The sequence below is a fragment of the Dreissena polymorpha genome, chromosome 10 (assembly GCF_020536995.1).
Source record: "Dreissena polymorpha isolate Duluth1 chromosome 10, UMN_Dpol_1.0, whole genome shotgun sequence".
NCBI lineage: Eukaryota > Metazoa > Mollusca > Bivalvia > Myida > Dreissenidae > Dreissena > Dreissena polymorpha.
In genome coordinates this window covers 22,779,080-22,805,109 of record NC_068364.1, presented here as the reverse complement: position 1 = coordinate 22,805,109, position 26,030 = coordinate 22,779,080, and the positions used below count along the sequence as shown (strand labels likewise).

Here is a 26,030-nt window from a genome sequence, read left to right as displayed (position 1 = left end):
ATTACCTTTCCAACATTACACAATCAGTGTTGAATTAGTACCAAACATTCCAATTCATTTTAATTCATTTTCAATTGAATAGACATGTGCACATGTTGAAAATAACCCACCTTAGTAATCCTTTACAAAATAATGATCCCCATTGGTGCAAAAAGGTACAATGTGCCTTCTTATTTCAATGTCACATGGTACCTTTTGGAAACAAGGGGTATTATGTATACATTTTGATAAAGTGACTTTACTTTTCCCATTTTTGAAATTTTTGTTTGAAATGCATGAAAATGTTGCTACAGTTTATCTGCAGCCATTAAGTTGCCTAATAAGATTACCTAATATCTGGAATGTTACTATCAATTCTCTTCAAAATACTCAAGTCAAGTATGTGTTATCCTGCTTCAGTAAAAAATGTGATAAAATGTTACCTTGAAGCTATGATCAGATTCCTAAACATTTTAAATCAAATTAGACAAGATTATGTCATTAAAATGGTTGCCTGGGGATAAAAGATTGTATACAGTGGTGTGTAACCTATAATTATCTTTTTGGCCAAAAGAATGGACAGTAATCATTGTATCCATCATTAAGTCTCTCGATGGCTGTTTTAACGATGACACTTTAATCTTTTTGCCCTAGGCTTTTTACCACTGACATTCTCTTTTGAACTTTGCAAGGCAGACTGGCGTAAATTAGTCATGATGGCAGATGATTTACAACGATTTATCTGTGCCGATCTCTCAAACAGCTTATCCACAAGCCATCGTATTGTTTTTACAAGGAAATAAACTGTTCAACACAATGTCATGTGGAAAGCATATCATGATTAATGCTCCCCTTTGTTTTCTTGCAATTAATGATGTTCGAAAAACACACATTTAAATACTCTCATGCCGTTATGAAATTGATTTAATGCTAACTGACACTTGTACCAAAAGGACTGTCTTGATCTCTGTACAGTTTGTTAATTGTTAAGTTTATTATGTCAATTATTATGTTTTACAGGAAAGATTACCTGCTTATGAGCTGATTTGAATAAAAAATCCACCAGATGAACTGAGAAATATCTTGTAATGAGTGATGTAAAACAATTATCAAAAAGATCTATGCCATTTCTTGGTTCAAAATGAAACATGGGTTGTTATTTAATTTAAGAGCGTTTGACAGTTATTTTCATTGTGTTAAATGGTCGCGGTAGAGACGTTAAGATTTACGGCTTCCACCTGATTAATATGAATCTTATTATTAAAAAATTATAATGATCTTTGTTTGAATGATTCTATAATTGTGACTTAAAGTGTTTTTAATTCGAGGAAGCATCACGCGGTTTTCATGTCGCTATATTTTAATTGGCACTTTAATGGGACAATATAATTGCATTTTCCGGAACAGAATGCTGATCAATAGGGCTCATCAGTTTTATCGGATTGTATTTGAGATACTTGTTCCTCATGAAAATGCAAAAATTATTTTTGTCGCCCATCCATCAATCTACAGTTCTTTAAGTTGAGGTGTTTCAAAAAGGAAGGAAACTTGTGGTCTCCCATCAGTGTTATTCTGATCACACTTGATTTTGTGGTGTACTTTTAAATTGAGAATCAATCAATCTGAAACCATATGTGACAAAATCATCAAATGAAAGTATTAATAAATAATTTGGTATTTGTATTTTTTTTTACATAACAGATAGGTTTTGTTTCAGATCTTGACATTTGTTTGGGGTTAAGAACATTAGATAAATTAATATTTGATGTTTTAGTAATGCAGAATATTTTTTTACAATTCTCATCTTTATAAAAAAACAATGTCAGATTCATTGGCTGTAAATTTCTGTGTTTTTTAAGTCAACCCTTTCCCAGTCAGAAGCAAAGTGAATAAAACCAAAATAGCCTGCGAGTAACTCGCAGTCTGTTAAGGTTTTATGCTGTTTGATTGCTCATCAGTGTCTTAGGATTTGAAATAAAGCCTTTAAAACTTGAAACTAGTAAGAAAGGTCTTCAATTAAATTTAACTTTCTCAGGGACCACAAATGCGTCAAGTCAAATATGTATCTAAGTGGTAAAGGGTTTATCAGCACAGCCTGCAATGATAGCAGCAAAATCAGATGATTAGCCTATTGCTGATAGCATGTTGTGCTGATAGCATGTTGTGCTGATAGCATGTTGTGCTGATAGCATGTTGTGCTGATAGCATGTTGTGCTGATAGCATGTTGTGCTGATAGCATGTTGTGCTGATAGCATGTTGTGCTGATAGCATGTTGTGCTGATAGCATGTTGCTAACGTTGTTTCACTTTAACCTGTTCAAAATCACAACCTTTTTTATCCTTCAACCCTAATTTCCCCCATAAGAAGCAAAGTGAAAATGGCTATTTTATAGTGCAAACAGCATAAAACCAGAACAGCCTGCAAGTAGCTAGCTCTCTGTTCAGGTTTTATGCTGTTTGCTGCTCATCAGTATCTAAGAGTTGAAAATGAGGCCTTTAAAATTTGAATCTAGTAAGAAAGCTCTTTAATTAATACGTATTTAAGTGGTGAACGGTTAATCGCGTATGTTGCGGTTGTAACGTTTCCACTGTTCAAAATCGCAACTTCTTTTATCCTTTAATCGCCATGTCTTTCAGCAATAATGCCATTCTGTTCATTAAGATTATTGACAAGTGTCACTTATGTGGGTGTTTGTCAGGAAATTGGGATTAGGCACATCTGGGTGATGTAAGCTTCCCTGACCATGAATTACTTTCCCTGGCAAATCTTCAAATGAAGAGTGCACAATTACTTAAGTGAATTACCCATGTGGAGATAATTCCAGATTATCATACCTTCATATTTAATTGTCCTTGGGACTGTTATAATTTGGTGACCATTTCTTAAGATAAGATGAAATTGAAAATTATTGGCATTTAGAGATTAGGATGCTGGACGGTGATATCTAGTTGTAGATGGTGTGAAAAAATGCCCTTAATTTGGTGATAGTTTTGATTTAAGCATTTCTATGTATTATCTGTTTTTATCGATTGCTCAACAGTGGTTGAATATGATTTTTAATGGTAGTCAATTCTACCTGATTTTGCTTAAATTTTATTTAAAATGCACTAAATAAGAAAAAATCAAAGCTCCTTAGGTTCAGTCCTGATTTTTTACTGGGAAAGTGAGTGTTACAGGGCAACACCAAATAGATGATTTAAGTCAGCATGTGTCAAATTGTTTGAAAATGTATTCACAGTACGATAAACACAGTGGTCATTTATTTAATTATTCTTTGGAAATATCCCTCAAAATTGTAAGATTAAATGTCTTTATCCTGGCCCCTTATTTCAGGACATGCACAGTGGAAAAGTCATTGGAAATTTGACCAGATATAGCCCCTTATTTCATTATTTGCCAAAAGCGTCTTCAATCGACATATTGAGACATTGGTTTAAGGGTTTTCACTCCCATTTAATCCACTATAAATACTGGGGAATGTCATTTTCATGGGATTTGTGAACATAAATTTCCATAAGGGGCAGGTGATTTCGTCTCTATTTGAAATGGTAATAAGGCCTTGATGCAGATGATGATGGCATTTATTTATTCACTAAATCCGGTGTGTTGTGATTTAAAAACCCCGCCCTGCCAACCTGAGTTTGATGTGAAGCTGATTATGAAAGTCATTTAAATATACTTACTTCCTCAATATGAAGATCCATTCACCCTTTGCATGCTGGGAAATTTGTCGTCTGCTTAAATGTTGTCTGCTGAATTTCTAAAATTAGCATTTTCTTCGATTTCTTTCGAAGAATACTATCACAATAGCAAACAGTTTGGATCCTGATGAGACGCCACGTTCTGTGGCGTCTCATCTGGATCCAAACTGTTTGCAAAGGCCTTCAAAATTCGGTTCCAGCACTGAAAGAGTTAAACAAAAACACAAACATCATGCACTCTCGCACCAAATAAAATATATAAGCATCGCTCTGTGAAAAAGGGGTTTAATGCATGTGTGTAAAGTGTCATCCCAGATAAGCCTGTGCAGTCTGCACAGGCTAGTCAGGGACGACACTTTCCACTTTAATGAAATGTTTTGTTCAAAGGAAGTCTCTTCTTAGCGAAAATCTAGTTTAGGCTGAAAGTGTCTTCCCTGAGTAACCTGTGTGGACTGCACAGGCTAATCTGTAACGACACTGAACGCACATGCATTAGACACCGTTTTCACAGAGTTAGGCCGATATTAACGATGCAATAATTTGTAATTTTTTTCAAAGCAAATATCAGTCAACTGACTCCGTCTGTGTGTCTTCCGGTCGGTGAAAAAGCCCAGTCTCTCACATAACATTGCATATTTTGATGGATTTTAGGATAAGCACAAATGTCAACCATCATAATTGGTTGTGTTGTGTTTAAAACTCATCCCGCTACCTCAATGGTCAAGGTCACACTTAGTGGTCGAAGGTAAAATTTGACCAATTAATGCAGGTTAAAACAACTGTTTCAGCCAAAGCTTTGTAATGTATTGATGAAGTTTTATATAAATTGACACAAATGTAAATCATCATAATTATAAGTTAATAGGTCTCATGTAACACCTGTCTATCTACCTTAATAATCAAGATGACACTAAGAAATCAAAAGTTTACATTTGGTCATACAACAGCTTGTGTGGACTGTAACTTAAATTGTCAATCATCACGAAATTTTGAAATTACTTTCCACAAATGACCAACATCAGGAGACATTGTGTTGCCCATAACATGAGTGCATTTACCTTGAAGGTCAAGGTCCTTTTAAAAGGTCAATAGTCATATTTGGCCATAAAACAACTTAAAAATTCCTGTTTTCCTATCTCAAAGGTCAAGGGCACACTTAGAGTTAATTTTAACCATACAACAGATTGTTTGTTACCCAAGTAGAGTTTAGAGACAGAAGTGGAATGTTGGGGCATGCATGAGCTGTGCACGTCATGTATTGTTAACTGTTTGTTATACCCCCACTAAACGAACTTTAGGGAGGTATATAGGAGTGAGCTTGTCTGTCGGTCGGTCCGTCGGTGTCCGCTTTCTAGTTCAAGTAGTTTTGATCCGATCTTCACCAAACTTGGTCAGAAGTCGTATCTACATGATGTCTAGGCCAAGTTCGAACATGGGCCTTGCCGTGTCAAAAACTAGGTCATGGGGTCACTTAGTGCGTTTTAAACATTCAGCATGTTGTCGGGGCCGCTCTCTAATTCAAGTAGTTTTCATCAGAGCTTCACCAAACTTGGTCAGAAGTTGTATTTAGATGATGTCTAGGCCAAGTTCGAACATGGGTCATGGCAGGTCAAAAACTAGGTCACGGGGGTCACTTAATGCGTTTTAAACATTGAGAATAGTGTCGGCTCTCTAATTCAAGTAGTTTTCATCCGACCTTCACCAAATTTGGTCAGAAGTTGTATCTTGATGAATTCTAGGTCAAGTTCGAATATGGGTCATGCCGGGTCAAAAAATAGGTCACTGGGTCACTTAGTACGTCTTACACATTCAGCATGGTGTCTGCTATCTAATTCAAGTAGTTTTCATCCGCCATCTTCACCACACTTGGTCAGAAGTTGTATCTAGATGATGTGTAGGTCAAGTTTGAACATGGGCCATGCAGGGTCAAAAACCAGGTCACAGGGTCACTTAGTGCGTTTTAAACATTGAACATGGTGTCCGCTGTTTTTTGTGAGGACAACATGCAAAATATTCTGTGTCAATGCGGCATGTGGGGGTATTTGTCACGTCTGTGACAAAGCTCTAGTTTTTTCTTTTCTTAATGAACTACTTTATTGAAATGTTGTTTGACCATACTTCTATTTATTGTTCTAGTAAAAAGTATTCATTTCTACTGTAAAAAGTAAGAAAAGTAGATTTAAAAAAGCGTTCTTCTTTGAATCACTGTCAAATGTATGCTCGAGAATTTAACCCATTTATGCCCAGTGGACTCTCCCATCCTTGTAAATTGGATCAATTTATTTCCAAAAGTAGGGGTGTCTGGTATATTTATTTCTATATTTAGAATATTTCTTACAGAAATTTCTTTAAGCAAACAGCGCAGACCCTGATGAGACGCCGCATTATGCGGCGTCTCATCTGGGTCTACGCTGTTTGCAATGTCCTTTTTTCAGGACGCTAGGCATGAATGGGTTAAGGCAACATAGATGTACTTAATTTTATTTGGATATTCAGTAAATAAGGAGTGTAAATAATTTCACTGCCTCTTAACTGCTCTGTACAACCTGTATACATTAATTTAAAGTTTATGATGGATGACAGCAGATGATCTGTTTATAACAAGGAAATAATCGAGATCAGGAAATGGCAGCAATAAAATTATGTATGCTAGCCATCAGCAGGGAGTATTTGCTCAAAACAATGGCAATTTGAGATCTTGTATTATCTATTTAGGACCTCTTTATCTTGGACAAAGTGGTGCACCATAATACAGGATTAGAAGCGTAATCTTGTTGTGATGTTCTTATAAGGAAAACGTGATCTTTAGCAGAATGTAATAGCCTCAATATGGTGAAGTTCTCATAGAAACATTTTAATCAAGCCCTTGAGGCGACAATGTTGTATCTTGGAGTTAAATACTATCTGAGATAGGTTGGTAATGGGTATAGACTGGTTTGTTTTCGGCTTTGGCATTATGATAGTAGATTTAGAATTACAGAAGTTTTGTTCTCAATGCGATTGTCACGATCATTTGTATTTGCTGCTTTCTGAATTTGTCAAAAAAACGCCATGAGTTCTGCTGTACATCGAAGGAAAATGTTCTTTCCATCAAAAATGAAAGCAGGTACTGATACAATTTTAATAATGTAGGATTAATTTCTTCTTAAAATAGTATAACTTCTGTATTCTTTTTTGGTCTGCGTTATTTGTTTGGCTTTTTTGTGTGATTGGTTTTGAATATAGGTTGGTTTGTTGGTGTGTCCAATTAGTTGTATATTTGTTTTCTTGGTTTTTAGTTGTTTGGGTCCTTGACTTTTGGCTGTTTGCTTGGCTGAGTACATTTCTTGGTTAGAAAATTATTAAGTCTATAATGTTTAATTGTACATACTTCAATGTATACAAATGTTTCTTTTTTTAAACCGGTCTTGATTTGTTAGTAGCGAACGCTTATAAAGTACATGTTATGCTGCTGTTTACTTTTTGTATTGTTTTTGTATCAAGTGTTTTTACAGGAGTCTTGAGTTCAGCTCTTATTGCTTTGGTTGATTATTTGGTAATGCTTATATAAAGTCTTTCAATTATATGTTGTTGTTATTGTAGTAAGTGAAAATTATATCAATAGAATTATCAGGTTTCTGGAAATAAAATAATGTTGTTGTCCTGTGATAATTAAATCCTGCTGCTATAATTATTTTTTGCCAACCATTAGCATGCAAAATCTGTTGTGAGTATTAACAAACAATACCACATTTTGTATGTTTCTGTGTTTCAATAGTAAAACATTCAAAGAAGATTTGGAGCCATGTGTCAAATGATGGTTAAATAAAACTTCCCAAATATTCAATTTTCGTGATGACGTAACAGTTTCAAAATGCCATCACATTTTGCTATCACCTGCATTCTTCAGGTGTAAAAATAGTCACTGAAATGTAAAAATATAAAAAGTTCTTTACAAAGACTGGAGAAAAAAAACATCAAGATTTCTTTCCAGTCCTTCAGCTGTGAAAATTGCAAAATTGTGCTAGAAATCATATTCATGAACGACAAGGCACTGAAGAAAAAAGGAACCAATCTTTGATAATCGCACAAGTTTATCTCACCTTGTGTATGGATGCCAACACCCAATCAAGAGGACATGTGGACTGTCCCTTTGTGCCCTTAATGAGGTGCTAATCTTCACATGAGGGGTCTTATTATGTCCCTTTAAATAAGTGATAATCCAGAGTTATGGGGACATCTGCTGGGGATAAGGCAGCAGGTGGAATATTGTAAATAGAAATATGTTGATGTTGAGTTTGGTCTTAAATGTATCTTTTGTTGACAGAATTGAATTTGATGTATGATTCATTATATTGTTGTTGATGAATTGAAATCTTTAAAACTTGGATCTAGTGAGAATTTAGGCCTTTAATATAATTTAACTTTCTGAGGAACTTCAAATGTGTACACATATGTATCTTAGTGATAAAGGGTTAAGTATGTGCACTAACAACAACTTAATGACTTGATATGAGTGAAAAACTGTTGAAAATGGTGATAGAAAACACACACAGTCAAGATACTCATCATATAATCAATGCAAGCATATATACCCTTAATTGTTTTGCAATTGAGTGTGCATCTCTCATAAAGATGAAAGGCCATCAATCAAGCTTGGTTGTGATAAAACTGTCATGCATTGTTACTAAATGACAATAATTTCCATTGTTTATGATATCAAGTCATTTTGATAAGCTTTTGTTTATTGAAAATCTTCTGACTTGTTGTGCTGTATTAATTGGTATTAGAAGTATTCCTAATCTCATCTAGTTGTTTTTTTTTAGTATGACTGTCAGAAATGCTATTTTTGCTAGTGATTCTATCGAATGTGGTTGATCAATAATTATTAAGGAAACAAAAGTACAAAAAAAAAATATTGATATTTTTTCGCGTTTTATGTGACTTTTCATTGCCAGTTTTATTGCGAAAGGTAAAAATGCTCAAAATGAAACAAAAAGCCCAAAATGTTAAAACAATAGAACAACATCAGCAAAGTCCTTAGTACTCATACATTATGTGTAATGATTAATTAAGACGATTCTGTTTGACGACAAAGTACCTTGTTTATTATGTTGAGCTAATGGCAAATTCGGATTTACTAAATACCAATATATTGATCGCCATGACAGGTTGATGTATAAGCGCTATTCTAGCCAGAGGGTATCGAATCGTGGCTAAAAAACATGACAAAGAAAAATGTGGACCTGTTGCAAACCAAAAAAGGTCTGTTTTTGGAGATATTTCACATAAGTTATTGTGATTTGACAGTATAAGCTTTCACGAATCATAGATATTATTTTTGTATGCAATTAATCATTTTAATTGAGGGACATGAACAAATCCTATTCACAAATTGTAATAATTAATTTTAGACAGTAGGTGATTGTTCTATATGTAACTAATTAACTGCAAATATTTTAGTTTCTTTTATTTAAATTAAAACTTGAGGTTAATTATTTGCCATGGCTACAATGAATCTGTTCACTCAAAAACAATACATGTAATATATGTTTCAGATTGTTCTTACTGCATCTTAGTAGATCAAACATTTTCAGTCTAAGTAAAACTTAAGATTTTAATATTACCACTACAATTTACATTTAAAAATGTAAAATGTCTATTGTATCATATATTCTTGGTTAATGCCCTTATTGCATCAATCTTATATCACGATCACAATCTTGTCGCAGCATTGATTTCAGATAATACTGGAGTATCTAATTACAGCTAATTTTCTCAGTCCATATAAGGAAATACCATGATAAAGGGTGGCCAAAGTAAGACTGACCACTGGCTATCTGTCATATATTATGGAGAACCTTGTGATTTGACACTCCTCTGGTCCCCCATTTGTTGAGAGATTATAATCTTGAATTTTCAGCAACACCTTTACCAAAGGCTGGGAGCCAGTAATTAGTGTCTTAATTGGCCAAACCTATTATTTGTTTCTTATTATTTCTTTAGAAGAAAATATCGCAAATTAAAAGCATTTTTTCCGGGTATATTTCTTTCCCTAAGAGAGCTTTATCAAAGTTATTTGAACAGTTACAAGCACAACTATATTCATTTCAGACAAGCCCAGTTCAAAGTTTCCTAGTATTGTTACCACTGATGAATGTCTGACTTTTTTATGAGGCAAAATATTAAAATATATTAAAAACCATCAGTAAGTTGAAGAGTTCATCTAACAGTTTTATCTTTGTAGAGGTAATCTCTTCAGTAATATAAGGGTAACTTGTAGTTACCTGAAAACTGAAGAAAGAATTGGAACACTGGTATTAACCCTTTCAGTGCTGGAACCGAATTTTGAAGGCCTTTGCAAACAGTTTGGATCCAGATGAGACACCACAGAACAGGGGGGTCTCGTCAGGATCCAAACTGTTTGCTATTCTGATAGTATTCTTTGAAAAAATTCGAAGAAAATGCTAATTTTAGAAATTCAGCAGACACAATTTTAGCAGACGACAAATTTCCCAGCATGCAAAGGGTTAAGAAAATCATAATCAGTTCAATTTACACGTAAATTTGGTCAACAATTCTAGGAACAATGTGCCATATGTGGATGTTTTATTTTCTTTGATATGAATTAAGTTAAATTTGAAGACTGCTTGCGATGCAAATGTTGCAAATTATGTTTAATAATTATAAATCAGCGCTATAAGATTTTAGTTAAAGTTTTAACTGTGAGGGATGATATATAAATTTGGTGGACATAGTACATGAAGCTGTAGAAAATGTTTTGGCCTTTTTCAGTTGTAGTTGTAGTATATCGATGGTCCCCATTTAAAATGCAGAACTTACAAAAACACAACTTTCCAGGAGGGCTATTGTTTCATTTTCATAACTATATGCAAAATGCCGAAGTTAAAAATTATTCGGCTTCGCATTTTACAATAATGTTCAGTTTATGCATATTTTTATTTCCACAACCACAGTTCGGCATTTTATGATATGGCTGGTTTGGTTTGTTCTGATTGGTAAGGCGGTATGCCGTTTTCTGGGCATGTGAGCACTGATTTCCCGCCCTTCACAGTGCAAAAATCATGAAATGTAAAAAAATTTAGGTTCTGCGTTTTGAATGGGGACCACCAATATAGTGGTAATGAGGAAAGCAGAATTAGTAGTGAATAAGTGTACATTATTGAATATTGGTGTTAGTGGTTGTGGCAAAAGTTATAATGGTATAAGTCATGGTGGTGGTGATTATGATGAAGGTTGACAGAAGCATCAGAAGAAAATTCAGCATTAGAAAAATGCATCTCTATCAGAAAAATAGTAAATAAATTTAAACATAATAATACATTTTTTATACTTTTAAGGAACTTTGCCTCTTTTAAAGAGATAAATCTTTAAAAAAAAATATATATATAGATTTAATATATAAATACAACAAGTCAACAAATCTAATTTAAAAAAAATCTCACACAAATAAAAGGAAAATATATAAAATAAAAATAAGAATACAAATCACACCTTAAAAAAAAGAAAAAAGTGATAAAAAAACAACTAATATGACATAAAAACTACTGTAAACTTTAACGCATTGAACACAATAATTACCGTATTTAAAGTATAGAAACACAGTGACAAAGAAACCAACAATTGCAGCTGTGTGTCCAGAGAGAATAGGAGGATGTTAATCTAGCAACACCAGTATCAAAATGTCACAGCCAGCTATTATAGCCTGAGCACAGGGAACCAAATAGGTGAGATTAAGTGTACCTGGCGAATTACATTAATTCGGTGACACACGGGCTTTAATGTTACAGCCAGTGATGGATAGACAATGGCAATGATAGAACAATGGACCGTATTATCATGGCTGGAAGGGTTTTGTTTGGGGGGAAAATCCTCCACATTTAACATATGGTCCTCAACCATTGAAGGTGATTGTGGTTGTAAATAGCAGTCAGGTTCATGGATGAAGCAAATGGATTTGTTTTTTTATCTGGTGTCAACTTTTGATTTTTTATTTTTAAACTATTTTTGACTTCTGCTGGTTTGAAAGTGATGTTAAAGATGGACTTTGTTGTATATCAGGGATTGTTTATTAGTTATTGAGATGTAGTGTAGAGTGGATGATTTGAATAATGTTCTTGCTGATGTTAATTGCTGGGGTTTGACGAATACAGCAACTTAAAGCTATAATTATTGGGTGATTTCTGATGAATTACTTTATGATGGACTTGGGATCACAGCTTGTCTATTGGTGTTAAATGAGAAGATGTTTAGTTTTGTGCAGGTGATTTAGAGGTTGAATGAGCTAAAAAGTGCATAAATATTTGTGTTTGCCTGATGTTGATGGATGTGATTTTAAGTGGATTATATGAAGTTTATGCAGAGATTAACACTGGAAAGTTAAGAGAGAAATAAATTTGATGTTTTGAGGAGATAAACATATTGATCATGTGAGATTGATTCTTTTAAGTATGTGTTATATATCATGAAGCGATTACATTGTTAAAGGGAGGATATCTATAAATATATATACAATTTATGAAAATGTTATTTATGATGTTGATTTTGTCACAGTAATGTACTTAAATCTGTAGCAGAAATCTACATTATATCAAAATGGTCATTTCTTTTATGACTTATTGCAAGACAATTTGGTTGCTTTGACGTATGAGCGATCATTTACGGATTTTTTTACTCATGCACATTTTATCTGAGAAGTTTTTATGACGCTGATAGTTTTTTTCAACAGAACAACGTACAAATATAATTATTTGATATCGAGTGTACAATTTGCAACAAAAGTATTCCAATTGGACGGCGGCATGCAATGGTTCGGCACAAAGATCCCCCGCTTGCGAGCCGGCTGAAAGGTTCAGTAAACAATATGATGGCAGATAAGGAACCAATGAACAGTTACTATGGCAATATTGAGGGTAGGTGCAATACTATTTTAGTGATGACAGGCAAGGTGACCTTTTGAAAAAATTGTCCAATGATTATTTCTGTACATAATGTAAGTGACTTTAAGTTTTGTTTCCGGTTAGATAGTTAAATATAATCTGATCTATTCGGCAAATATTCTATACAATATGTTCTTTATTTAAAATGATTTGATGTTTATATAAAGTACTTTTGCTTGTGAATATATAAAATCATCCATAGCCAGGGAAAAACAAGTTGGCTGTTTCTGTATTTACGAGAACTTTTGACCAATCAAAGAGGCAAAAAAGGATGACTAGCCACTATTTTAAAAGAGGGAATTAAAATGGAAGGAGGGGGGGGGGGTACTTCATTTGAAAAATGGTGGGGCAAAATAATGGAACTTGGGAGTCCCCACTGGGATGAGTTATTCTTGTATGCAGGCATACATATTGTTGAATGTTTTATGTTAACAACAAATTCATTTCTTCACCCACCCCTTTTGTCAGATAATGGCCTTATCTCCATTTTCAAAATTGAACATCTTTTTTACTAATTAACCTTTGTACCAAAAGCAATAAAAGTATATAAAAAATGTAATACAAATGATGCAATTCATGAAATGTTTTTTCTGTACTGTATCATAAGCAAGTTCCTCTCTTTCAAAATATAACTTACATTACATATGAAGTCAGCGTTAAAATATCATTGATACAAAGTTAATTTGTTTAGTTTATTTGAAGCAAACACACGGTTATTATTTTAATAGCTGTTAGGGTTTCAGAGAAGTTTAAACCTTTACCACTTAGATACATATTTTGATCCATAAATTGTAGTCCCTTAGAAAGTTAAATTTAATTTAAGACCTTTCTTACTAGATTCACGTTTTTAAGGCTTCATTTTCAAACCTTAAATACTCAGATGAGCAGCAAACAGCATGAAATCTGAACAGAGTGTGAGTTACTGGCAGGCTGCTCTGGTTTTATGGTGTGTGCACATTGCAATTTTACTTTTCTTCTATTAGTGGGAAAGGGTTTATAGCTGTTGGAGGGTAAGAGAAGTTTAAATCCAGAAATAGAGATTTACAGTATTTACTTTGAACTTGGTGTTCAGTTAATTACATATTTGAGTGCAATTAGATTAATTTGATTGTTTGATCTTAGAGCAATGTCATTGCTATTTCATCTAAGTAAAATTGACTTTGTGCTTACGAAGTAAGATAGATATTCGTACACAAACGTAATATTCCATTGTATGCTGAGTCACTGACTCTTATATGACCAAATGACTTCAATAATCAATGTGATCACTCCCAACCTGCTTCATGATTGATATGATAATATGCATGAGTTTAACCCTTTGCATGCTGGGAAATTTGTCGTCTGCTAAAATGTCTTCTGCTGAATTTATAAAATTAGCATTTTCTTCGATTTTTTTTCAAAGAATACTATCAGAATAGCAAACAGTTTGGATCCTGATGAGATGCCACGTTCTGTGGCGTCTCATCTGGATCCAAACTGTTTGCAAAGGCCTTCAAAATTTGGTTTCAGCTCTGAAAGTGTTAATACACATGTTGTTTCTATAATCATTTCTGTGTTTTGACAAGAGAACAACATGACTTATAACTATAGAAAATAAAGTTCACTTTTATTTGTTCATAAAAATTGTAACTAAAATTTGTAACTACACATTTTAGAGTTTTTATTATTTTTTCAATTCAGAATAAAACTGGAAAAAGGTAGGGTGTGGTGAATAATACTGCACGAAATGTACTGTGCCTGCCTAAATCATATTGGACTCAGTTTGTAAACTGAGTTTCAAATGCTCAGTTTTGAAACACAGTTTCAAATGCTTAGTTTCAAAACACATATATTTAGACTTGCCATTACTGTGAAACCAATAGAATTTCTAGCACTCTAAATGTGGGTTCTCTAAACCACAAAATCAAATGTAAAATTAATATTAAGATCCTTTATTTTCTATCAGTAAATATAATAAAATCCAAGAATGTTAAGATACAATAAGTGTGCCCAACTAAACATATCCACAACAGTATCATGTCAACAAAATGAATGAATCCACAATCAGTCCATTATTTTAACATGAAGATGTGAATAATATTGACTTGTATTATTATGAGATATGGTTCTCGTTTTAATGGTGTTGAATTCTGCACTTACAAAAAGTGCTGCTTGGATGAGCTCCCTTTAAATATTGTATACAGCAAATATCAATACTGAAATTTGCAAAAAGTTATATGGAGTGAAATAATTATGATGTTACAATACTTGCGTATTGCATAATTGCCCAGTAATTGTGCAAAATTGTTTCATGTGCAATTCTGTTTGATAACACATTGTGATTTGTTTGCTTCATGTATTTGTATATTTAAGTTTATTTAAAAAACTTTTTTTAACAGCAATAAAAGTTGTATTTAAAGAGAAGGAGAAAGGATATTCCCATCTGCAGCTTCCGGTTTTGGCAGGATTTGAACTTTTACACCATGGCTATTGTTATATTATTTCAAATAATAATGTTGTCTTCTCAGAGCTAAAATGCAGTATTTTATGTGCAGAATGTAAGCATTTATTTTGGTATTGAACTAATGTGACAATTTGCAAAACCATTTAAATGCTAACTGAACAGTAATGACTGACATATAACTTAGGAAACAAAAATGAAATTTGCATTTTAGTCCTTTTTGATGCAAACAACTTTCTTCTTTTTCCATTGACACCTTATATGGGGAAAAAAACCGGAAAAAGAAAGTGAAAGCTACATTATCTCCACATAAAAAATACCCTGTCTCAACAGTTAAGGAAAGGATAGTCATGTAACCTTTTCCATACCCCAGGCATTTTATTACCGTATTAAATAACGCTCGATCGCACATGCTTAATTTTCTCCAAAACATCACCGAACTTTAATGGGGACAATAGGACCCTCATGTGGGGACGATCCAACAGCTGTACAAAGGCAATTTCAGATGTCAAATTATAATTTTGACGTTAATTCAGTAAATCTGAATTAAGCCTCGCACACCCAAGACACAAGATTAGGATTACAATGGAATATCGCCACCTGCGTCAATCGAGTAAAACCCGGCTCTCGGTGTGTCGTGGTGGAGGTTGACGCTGACAATGATGAAGATTATACCGTTCCCCACCAGGATAATCACGGCAGGCAATTTTAAGTTTCAGCCGGCTAGAATAAGATTGCGGGGTCTTGAGCCCAAATCCAGGGTTTTCGTGTGCTAATCCCCAAGTTTTATTGTGAATCAGTGCCTCTGAGTATTAAGGGGTTTAAGACATCTGGAAAAATGATTTCATGAAGGAGCTGATTATTTTTACTCATTTCATGCATGTGGGAAGGTGGTGGTAAAGCAGTGAATGAGCACTTGAATCGGCAATTATGAAATTTGCTGTGGAATATTGGGGCAATTCAAAATGCAAGTGCTTCTCGTAGCGGATTACTGATAGGCTGTGGCTTAAAGCTTTGATTATTATGTTGGTTGCCAGTTGTATTTAGCATTTATCTTAGACTAAGTTGATAACTATCTAGGTCATTCACATGACAATCTAAAATTGTGCTAAAACCTATTGTGTCAAGATCAAATGTTTTAGATGTTTGTTTTTTCACAATTGATTATTTTACCAAACTTAATATTTTAAAGATCACTATGAGGAATGATGGTGGCGGTAGATGTGGTGGTGGTGGTGGTGGTTGTGGTGATGATGATGATGATGATGATGATGATGATGATGATGATGATGATGATGATGATGATGATGATGATGATGATGAAGAGGAGGAAGATAAGAAGAGAGAGCACAACATAAACACGTACAATCCTTAACACCAGTCACCAGTGTTAACTGAACCTAAAATCGGTCATTGTCCAATGCTTGAAAGTTCAGGCGATGTCATTTGAAACAAGAGTATCAAGAGGAAATCATTATTGCCTGCTGCATAAGACAGCTTTCAAAAGTTAGAAGCCTTCTTACAATGTTCATGGTGTATTATGTTAAATAGCATTAAATAGCCTAGGGAACCAAACTACCAATGAAAATTATCTCCATTCTGTTGTGTTCGCCATTGAACTTTTACTTGGTGTTAATTTGAAATATTTATCAAGACATTGTGATCTTACATATCAGATTTTTTTTACAATGTATAAACTTTTATTGCAATGTTCAAATGAACTAATACATGGATAATACAATATGAGCAATCATTTTAATATTATTGGCTGAAATGCCAACTATTAACGTAATGTTTGAAATGGCCTTGTTGTTGTTTTTTTTCTCCAGATACCTCAAAATGCACTAGTATTAATGATTTTATGGTAATATGTTATCGCATGGGTATTAATGAATGTATGGTAATCTGTTATCAATTGAAACACAATTGTGGTGCAGTTAATTATTTACTTTATCTCCATGAGGCAGTGTCACATTTTGCCAAAGTCCCCACTAAGTCTGATAAGCTGCACATCACTAATCGTGGGTCATGATTTCATAATTGATTAATCTCTAGGGATAAGTCAATTTGATTAGTGTTGATATACATGTGCCTCCAAGGAAACCAAGTGATGTAGGCATTCTCCAGTTATTGTGTGTCTAAAGCCATTACGGTGGTTGTGCTTTTGGTCTGGTTTTTTTAAATAAAGATTTTGCCTTATGCAAGAAATAATATATAAAATGCTCAACCCTTTCCCACTCAGATTAACCCTTTGCATGCTGGGAAATTTGTTGTCTGCTAAATTGTCGTCTGCTAAATTTCTAAAATTAGCATTTTCTTCGATTTTTTTTTCAAAGAATACTATCAGAATTGCAGACAGTTTGGATCCAGATGAGACACCACGTTCTGTGGCGTCTCATCTGGATCCAAACTGTTTGCACAGGCCTTCAAAATTCGGTTCCCGCACTAAAAGGGTTAAGCAAAGTGAAAATGGCTATATGCAAACAGCATAAAGCCAGAAGAGCATGCGAGTTACTCGCAGATTTGAATTTCTAAGGTACAACAAATGGGTCAAAATATGTATCTTAGTGCAATAATTATAAAGAGTTATAAACAGATTTTCGTTCCTTACTAAATGTGTTCAAAATGGTCACCCCAGAAAATTGGTCTTAAGTTGACCGATGTCCTTTTTATAATCTCCTACCCATTGTCTGTGCATGTCAATAAGACAAACTTTTGTGCATTTTGTTGTATGAGATTATATGTCTTGAACAGAATGTGGAGTTTTCCATAAACATTTTGTTCTTTTCATTTTTATTTATAGAAAATGTAATTTATAGAAAGTGCAAATGTTGTTCTGTGTTAGGGTACATTTCATAAGAAAATCAAATGCCATATTGTTTTATAAAGTTTTTAAGTTGGGATGTGACTAAAATTCAGAAATTTTTCCATACAAAAAATATTAATTCATATAATTGAGTATGCTTGTTTATTAAAAATCTGTTGAGGAAATATTAGATTTACATTTACCATAAATATGTAGAACTGTATAGATAATATTAATTGGAATAATACACACATATTAAAGTACATACACATACCAATACATAAATGTATTTAATGCACACAAATATTCATAGATATTATTTTCCTGTATATTTTTCCTAGAAATACTTTCATCCATTTTCCTTGACTAGATAATTACATAGACATTAATATAGTTAATTGAGTAATTATCATGGTCATGCATTTAATCAGATTACAAAGTCAAATTCAGGATGTGTTAATTATGATTATCTCGTTAAGATTTAGGCCACACCATTGTTTATATCGGGACACATTGATTAGCAGTTAAAGGGGGCTATTAGATTAAATGATTTGATTATTTGATTAGCATCCATGTGTTAAAAATTGTCCCCAATCTACTGGTGTCATCAGTGTGAAAAGTGAAATTTGAAATTATTTGTGGATGTAATTATCAATATGAGCTGGGAGAAGATTACTTGAAATGGAGGAAGTTTACTCATTAATTAGCGGGTTAAGTAGCCAGTAATTATGTGGATTATTTGTATAAACTCTGGGGGAATATAAATTATTGTACAGTTATTCAGAGTTATCTTAAGACTGTAGATTATTGCTCATGCTTACAGAGATATGTGAAACTGCTACACATATATTTATATACATATATATACATGTATGTGTATGATTGTGTGTTAAAATCTAGACTTAAAGATTAATTGATATATTGTTGGCCATAGTTTAACCATATATTATGTGTATGTGTTTGTGACAGTCAATACATGAGTGAAAATTAAGATACAAAACTTTAAACAGGAGCTGAGTGTTAAGATCAAAGCTGATGGTATATATACAGACAGATAATCTGCGTTAATGTCACTGATTAACATTGTGTGTGTATTAAGTGAAATTAAGGTGTAATAAGGTGTAAATTTTGCTACTCCAAATACCTAAATTAGGATTTATACGGAAATAAAGAGTGGAGAGCTGTAAGTTGTCGTGATTGTTAAAAAATGAGAAAGAAAACAACAGGCCAGCGCTGCTTTGATGGTATAGAAGAAAATGAGGAAGGTATATCATTATTATTAAAAAAATCACTTATCAAAAATTGTATTTCCTAAGAAGATCTTAATTCAAAACTTGTTGTATCATAAAAAATATTTAGCAACTAAAAATATTTATCATTCTTCAGATGTAAATGTGAAACACATTTTTGTGTTGTAATAAATATTGATGAAGACAACTGGTCGCCATAGCACAGTGGGTATGGTGCAGGCCTTCAATCCCCACTGTTAGAGCGTTCTTTAACCCTTTAAGCGCTGGAACCGAATTTTGAAGGCCTTTGCAAACAGTTTGGATCCAGATGAAACGCCACTGAATGTGGCGTCTCATCAGGATCCAAACTGTTTGCTATTCTGATAGTATTCTTTGAAAAAAAATCGAAGAAAATTGCTAATTTTATAAATTTAGCAGACAACATTTTAGCAGACGACAAATTTCCCAGCATGCAAAGGGTTAAAGCATTTCCAATAAGCCTTTGGCATTTATTGCATTTAAGCTAAAATAAATAGGTTGAAACTAAAAATTGATGTTATGGAATTTCAATACTTAACAAGCATCTCATCAACACTTTTTACTATCAATTCAACAAATCATGTCACAAGGATTTAAACTATATACAATTTAATACCATCTGTAAAGACAAGTTGGAAATCCTGAGCTGTTGGAAGACCCGGCCAAAGATCCCAGAATTCAATGGACAAAGTTGATTGGCTGTTATAGTTTTTGTGATGGTCCAATAATCCGCTGCGTGTCACGGTTAACTTTCTTAGCACGTGAAATCACAGCAATAAAATGGCAATCATAGAAATGGACCATGCGTAATTGATTTTTTTAATACTTGAAATGTGTTAACAAAGGATTTGAGCAGTTTGCTGTGTCATTTATCCAGTAGTCAGTTTTCAAATCTTAAACTTGCGGAATTGATTTTACTCAACAACAAAAAAATACATAAAATACCAATCTGCTATAATCCCTGCAACATTCTTGAAATGAAATGAAACATTTTTCACAGCTCCGGAATGCATAATCTAATATGCTGGTTGAGATTTAATCTTGTCTAATCTTGTAATGCTGCACTTTCTCAGAAGCAGAAATTAATATTTCTTCATTTGTTGAAAAAATGTGTTTGTAATCCATTGTTGGGTGCTTCTGGCAAGGACCTTTGGCATCCAGTGGATTTTAGATTTGCAATGCATACTTTGTTAATTTACGTGATATGGATAACACCTGATTTCTTTTATGTGCTTTTTGTTTCAAAGATTATGAATTTTCTAGCATACGTTTTGCTTTGTGCATTCTTTTCTAATAGAGTTATGAATTTCAATTTGTGTCGAAAGCCTTTCTTAATGATTGAATTCCGATGATTTGCAGAGATAGGCAGTTTTAATGATTCCCCATATGAGAAAATAATGGATTTTGAATTCCCCAAGTCAGTTGATTCTTTTGCCTTAATCTCCATCAAGTGCTATGCAAGTGATTGTATTAAGTCTCGCTTGTTTTCAAAGAGGCCCTTACTAGTAATGGGCTTTCACCTCAAGTGGTGTAATTTCAAAAACGGATATAATCATTAAGGATTATCTGTGAAAACAGTACAGCATATCAGCTAGGGTCCTTTTGATGCTTATCAACGTCCTTTTCTCTTCTCTCTTAGACATTTTATATAACAAAATGCGAAGGTAAAATGTATTATTCTTTTCTATGGTTATATCCATTCCTCTAAATTCAGTCAACCCTGTAATTGAGAATTTTTGACATATTAATGTTCAATCTTGAGTTACTAATATACTGATTACAAAAATTTGCATAGATTTTGTAACTTCTTGTTTGTTGTTGTTTTTAATACAATTTTGGTAAACATTTAGAAATAATTGCTTTAGATGGTCTATAAAAGTAAAGAATGTCGACAATATCAAAATAATAATAAAAGTTAAGTGTTTTACGATCAAAATTATAAATGAACAGATTGAGAAGGAAAGACATTAACCCTTTGCATGCTGGGAAATTTGTCTTCTGCTAAAATGTCGTCTGCAGAATTTCTAAAATTAGCATTTTCTTCGTTTTTTTTCAAAGAATACTATCAGAATAGCAAACAGTTTGGATCCTGATGAGACTCCACGTTCTGTGGCGTCTCATCTGGATCCAAACTGTTTGCAAAGGCCTTTAAAATTCAGCTCCAGCGCTTTAAGGGTTAACATAAATCATGGATTGCTAGTTAGCCTTCCTAGAATTTGCTTGTTTCTAAGAGGAAATATCTGATGTAAACATGGTTTGCCTTTATTTTGTTGTATAAACAATTTTTTAAGTTAAATGCCTCGCTTGTGTTGAACTGGTGTTTATTCAGTTTACAAAATCAATGTAACTTTGAAGTGGCTGAATATAGTACATATAGAGGTTTCTGTGCTAAATACTTCTTCGTTATTATTGAAAAAATGTGTAAAGGTATCACTGTGGCATAATCAGTCTATGATTTATCGTTTGTAGCCAAAAAAAAATAAAAAAATTGAGTAACATTATTAGACAAATATTGGGACAGTTAAAAAATAACACTGGAACAAATTATTTTTATATCCTTAATGTTTTTTCTCAAAGTGAAGAAACGATAAAGGTGCGAAAAAGGTAGTTTCATAAATTGAAGTATTTAGTTTTCTCTTTTGGTTTTGCATACATTAAAAAATGAACGTCCATTGATGAAAGGACGTCATTGCTTAAGAAAATATTATGAATAAGTAATTTGATTTCCAAACATGCATGATTGCCGTACTGTCTGCCAAAAGACAGGGAAAACATTAACTACAGGGATTACTGTTCATCCACATTCTGAATATTATCCGAAAATCTGTAAAACAGTAATCCATAGAGATCTTCAAATTAAGGACACATAAATCCAGCGTGGAATTATTTTCTTACAAATCAGATATATTTGGAAGCCTTTCAATCTACCCTATATATTGTTCAGGCCAGAGACAGTGCGCTAAATCAGAAGTTTGTCCAATAAAACAACGAATTTACAGAAAGATTAGAGGGATACAAAAAAGACCACTGCAATTCTTATGTCGCTTTATCCCTCACAAATTTGCTCGGGGGACATTAAATGTACGAAATTGGGCTTCTTATGTAGGATAAGCAAGTGGAATTTTAGATTTGTTTTCTTCAAATATCATAATTAAGGATCAGCAATGGTGGAGCGGAAAATCTACCACTTTGCCGGGGATTAAGGGCAAATGGGAACGGAGTGCTCAGCAATCTCTGTCATCTGTCCTTATAAGATAACAAGAGGCATATTTAAGATGGGCTTGCATTGAAAGGAATCGGGCATTCATTGGTGGATGTTACGATTGGAATATAGGCTTAGCCATGTTGATCCCGTATAAAGACAGAGGACTCTTCCATTGAAGATCACAAAATGTAAGGTGGCAGCGAATAGATGTGACATTCTTTCTGCTGTGAATTGTTTATTGTTAGTTGGGGAGGCAGTGAACAGACGTTTTACAGAATTTTGTGTTTATTGGGGAGGAGGTCTTGGTTCTCAGTCGAGTAATAAAGGGTGACAGTTGAGATGTATTTTAAGATTGAACAATCATGGAGAAATTAAAAATGAAATTGCCATAAAATGTGAAGATGTTAATTAAAATTTATTAGAATTATTTTCCTCTTCAAAAACAATTTAACTTGGTGACAATTGTGCTGTTACTGTGATATGGCAACTTTGATTAGTCATTTAAAACAACAACACGCTGAATGGAGTTATAATAGATAGTTTTCTCTTTGTGTTCAACAGCATTAATTAAGGGCCACTGTGTTTATAGTTTCAATTCAATGATATATACCGGTATATATATATAAGTAAACAAATACATTTCCTTTAAATATGTTGGATTATTTAAAAGCCGAAAGACATTGTAAGTGTAATTTCATATACCCATCATCCTCTTTTTATATACATTTTTATCGCTGTACATGCATTTAACATATTTATTTTTTTTTAAATTTATTATGAATAAACATTTAACAATAAATTCGGCACCGTTTTGCAGTTATTATTTATGTATTGAAGCATTTGAGTTTAAGTATATAACAGTTTCAGGAGGATATATTTTGACCCCCCCTCCTAAAAAAAACAACCCAACTAGAAATCAAATCTTGGCATTTTCTTTGTAAATGTATTTTGCAGACATTTATTATTTTGAATATATGAACTCTGTTTTGTATAATTAAATTGAAAACTTGACAATTTAAGTTTGTTTTCTAATAAATATGACAAATGAATAAAAATAAATAAGCAATCAAATGGAGTAAAATATTAATTTAATGTAACCAAAGAGCAAGATATAGTTTTTCTTGAATAATCAATATTAAATTATTAATAATATCAGGAGAAAAAAAACTCAAATTAAGAATATAAATTATATGAAGCATATTAGATGTGACAACCTTGTTGTCGCTTGACTGGAAACATCAATAATATCATTTAATACTCACTGTTTCTTGAGCAGGAAATCATAATCAAAATTGTAACGTAAACAGGACTGTCAATCATTAACACAATGATTTTGCGGTTGGTTTATCGCTGTATGATCATTCCTCACGTTTGATGCAGAGTTAATTTGAATTTATTGCATGGGATGTGTAAATCATTCAGATTATTGTCGAAATGCAGTATTTCATTGTTGGCTTGCGTTGTAGTCAGAAAAAATATTTGTTGTTAGAATAGTAATTGTTGTGTCTTCTGTCATGTACGGGAGATTATAAACTCATCTTAACGCTGAGCATGGATTCTTTATTATTTTATGCTGACCAATCTAATGTAAATTTATTTTTTGAGAAAAATATTCTGATAAAAAAAGCATGAAACTGCTACTACCCTTTAAAGTCAATTGACATCTTTTCTGATTTTGTTCATGTTTATTTGGGATGCTGTCTTTTTTTCTTTGAATTTGTTAATTTTAGTTGAAATTAGTAAACCAATAAGATAAGAATAGTTGCATGAGACATTCTCATATAAAAGCTTACTTTTAAATTACTATTCCAAATACATTTCATAGCACTGATGCACATTTGTTTCAAAAGCAGGCATTGTTGTGGGAATGTTTAATGCTTTGTATCTATAGAATGTGACAGCGTTTATGTAACTTATCTACATTTGAAACTTCTTGAATTTTCATTGATTGCATATATAGCTCCATTATTAGGTTTGCATTAATTTCAATTGTTTTTAAACTACGCGAAACAAAAACATAATGACTTTTGTTTAGAAAAATTTCAAAAGTGTTTAACCCCTTACCATTTCTTACTAGGCTGAAGTTCTATGGTAATGATGAGCACCAAACAGCATAGAACCTGAACATACTGCGAGTTTCATGATTTTACTTTGTTTCTGAGAAGGAACGGGCTAACAGGGAGGTATTTTGTATATTTTCAGGTACACGATCATTGCCCATCCATTGCATCATTGAGCAGACAAGTGGACCACCCTCATTTGACGTCCCGTCCAATGAGAAGTCTGCGCACACCAGCGTGGAACTGGACAGCTATGCCATACTGCCGAGCTCCACACCTATATCCGAGTGCGTCCAGTCCGCGCTGGTGAAACTCGGCTACAACTCGGCAGAAGTTCTAGGGGCTAAAGGTAAGGGGCAAAATTTGTGAATATTATATAGTAAAATTATACTTGGTTTCTGAGCCAAGCTCTTGTTTCGTTGTTTTGTTGTCCCTCTTGACTGGTAAACAATGTGTGAAAATCCTGTGAAATTTAATAGACTTTGCAAATATTTGATGACAATTGAAAAGACATTGCTTAAAAACCTTTTTTTAAAGAAGTGAAGGAAAATGCAATTTGGCAAATTATTTTAAAATGTCTATAGACTGGTACAGCTCTTCACCCTGTTCTTTTTATCAGCACACCCGTCCCAGGTGTATCACTTGTGTTATTAAAATTATTCAACATCAGCTTGTTTAATTCTGGGCATTTTTGTTTTAGCATGGTATCAGGTAAAAGTATTTCTTAAAAACAGATTTTTATAAAATTTCAATTATTGTGCACTTGCTTTTATAGTTATGGAAACCAATATATTCCTGATCTTCCTTCCATTCGCTATTTGATACATTTTTGTGTTGGAATGGTTATTTGTCAAATAAGATACAGATTTATCATTTTCTTCTCCCTGAAATGATTCATTCACAAAGGCATACTTTTGTGTTACTTGTATATTTAGCCAATATCTACGCAAATATTACAGAAATCTTTTATGTTTTTCATGTTTGTACATTGTTCTCATTATAACAATGTTATTTACAGGTGCTATTCAAATAAAAAACTGGAAGCCGTTAAGCTTTGACACAATTGCGGAGAATCAGTCATCCAACATTGAAGATTTGCTAGGGGAACTAACTCAGGTTGTGACTCTTCGTATCAGAATATGCAGGTATGATTGAATTGTCTCCCTTACATACTTTCTTTACTTCTCACCAATTATTGGTGTGTAACTTAATGCTTAATTATTTGCCTGAAGTATGCGGAATTATGTTTTACAGACATAGCATTTCAAGCCATGAAATTTAGTTTGTAATGCTTCATATTAACATAAATATTTTCGCAAACACATTAAATGCATAATCTTTCAATTTGTTCTAAACCATAATCTTTCAATTTGCTCTAAACCAAATAAACAATAATTGATGATTGCTTCTTCTTGAACACTAATACAAATGATAAAAACTAAATGATAAATAAATTAATAACAATAATTAATAATAATTTCCTTAATAATTCACAGTAATGCCACAAAGTTGACATCAGCAGAAGAAGTGAAGGAACGACTACTGCAGCTTCTACTCAGTCAGTCCCAGGGCTTGATGCAGAGTACTGGATGTACAAACATGGACAAGGTAACGAGTTGTGGCTATTTTAA

At 33.1% G+C, this 26,030-nt stretch overlaps 1 protein-coding gene across 5 annotated transcripts in view; it reads left to right on the top strand.

Moving 5' to 3' along the window:
* The window catches only part of LOC127847056 (uncharacterized), a 71,972-nt gene that overhangs the window by 39,294 nt on the left and 6,648 nt on the right, over positions 1 to 26,030 (top strand). The window contains exons 1-4 of one of the 5 annotated variants that reach the window (XM_052378614.1): positions 6,643 to 6,787; positions 24,542 to 24,748; positions 25,418 to 25,544; positions 25,896 to 26,007. In XM_052378614.1, the coding sequence (XP_052234574.1) occupies positions 6,733 to 6,787; positions 24,542 to 24,748; positions 25,418 to 25,544; positions 25,896 to 26,007 (501 nt within the window). In that variant the 5' untranslated portion in view covers positions 6,643 to 6,732. Of the gene's footprint in view, positions 1 to 6,642; positions 6,788 to 12,252; positions 12,594 to 18,430; positions 19,132 to 22,538; positions 23,022 to 24,541; positions 24,749 to 25,417; positions 25,545 to 25,895; positions 26,008 to 26,030 lie in introns of those variants that run through there. The other 4 variants (XM_052378612.1, XM_052378613.1, XM_052378615.1 and 1 more) reach the window with 4 other exon arrangements.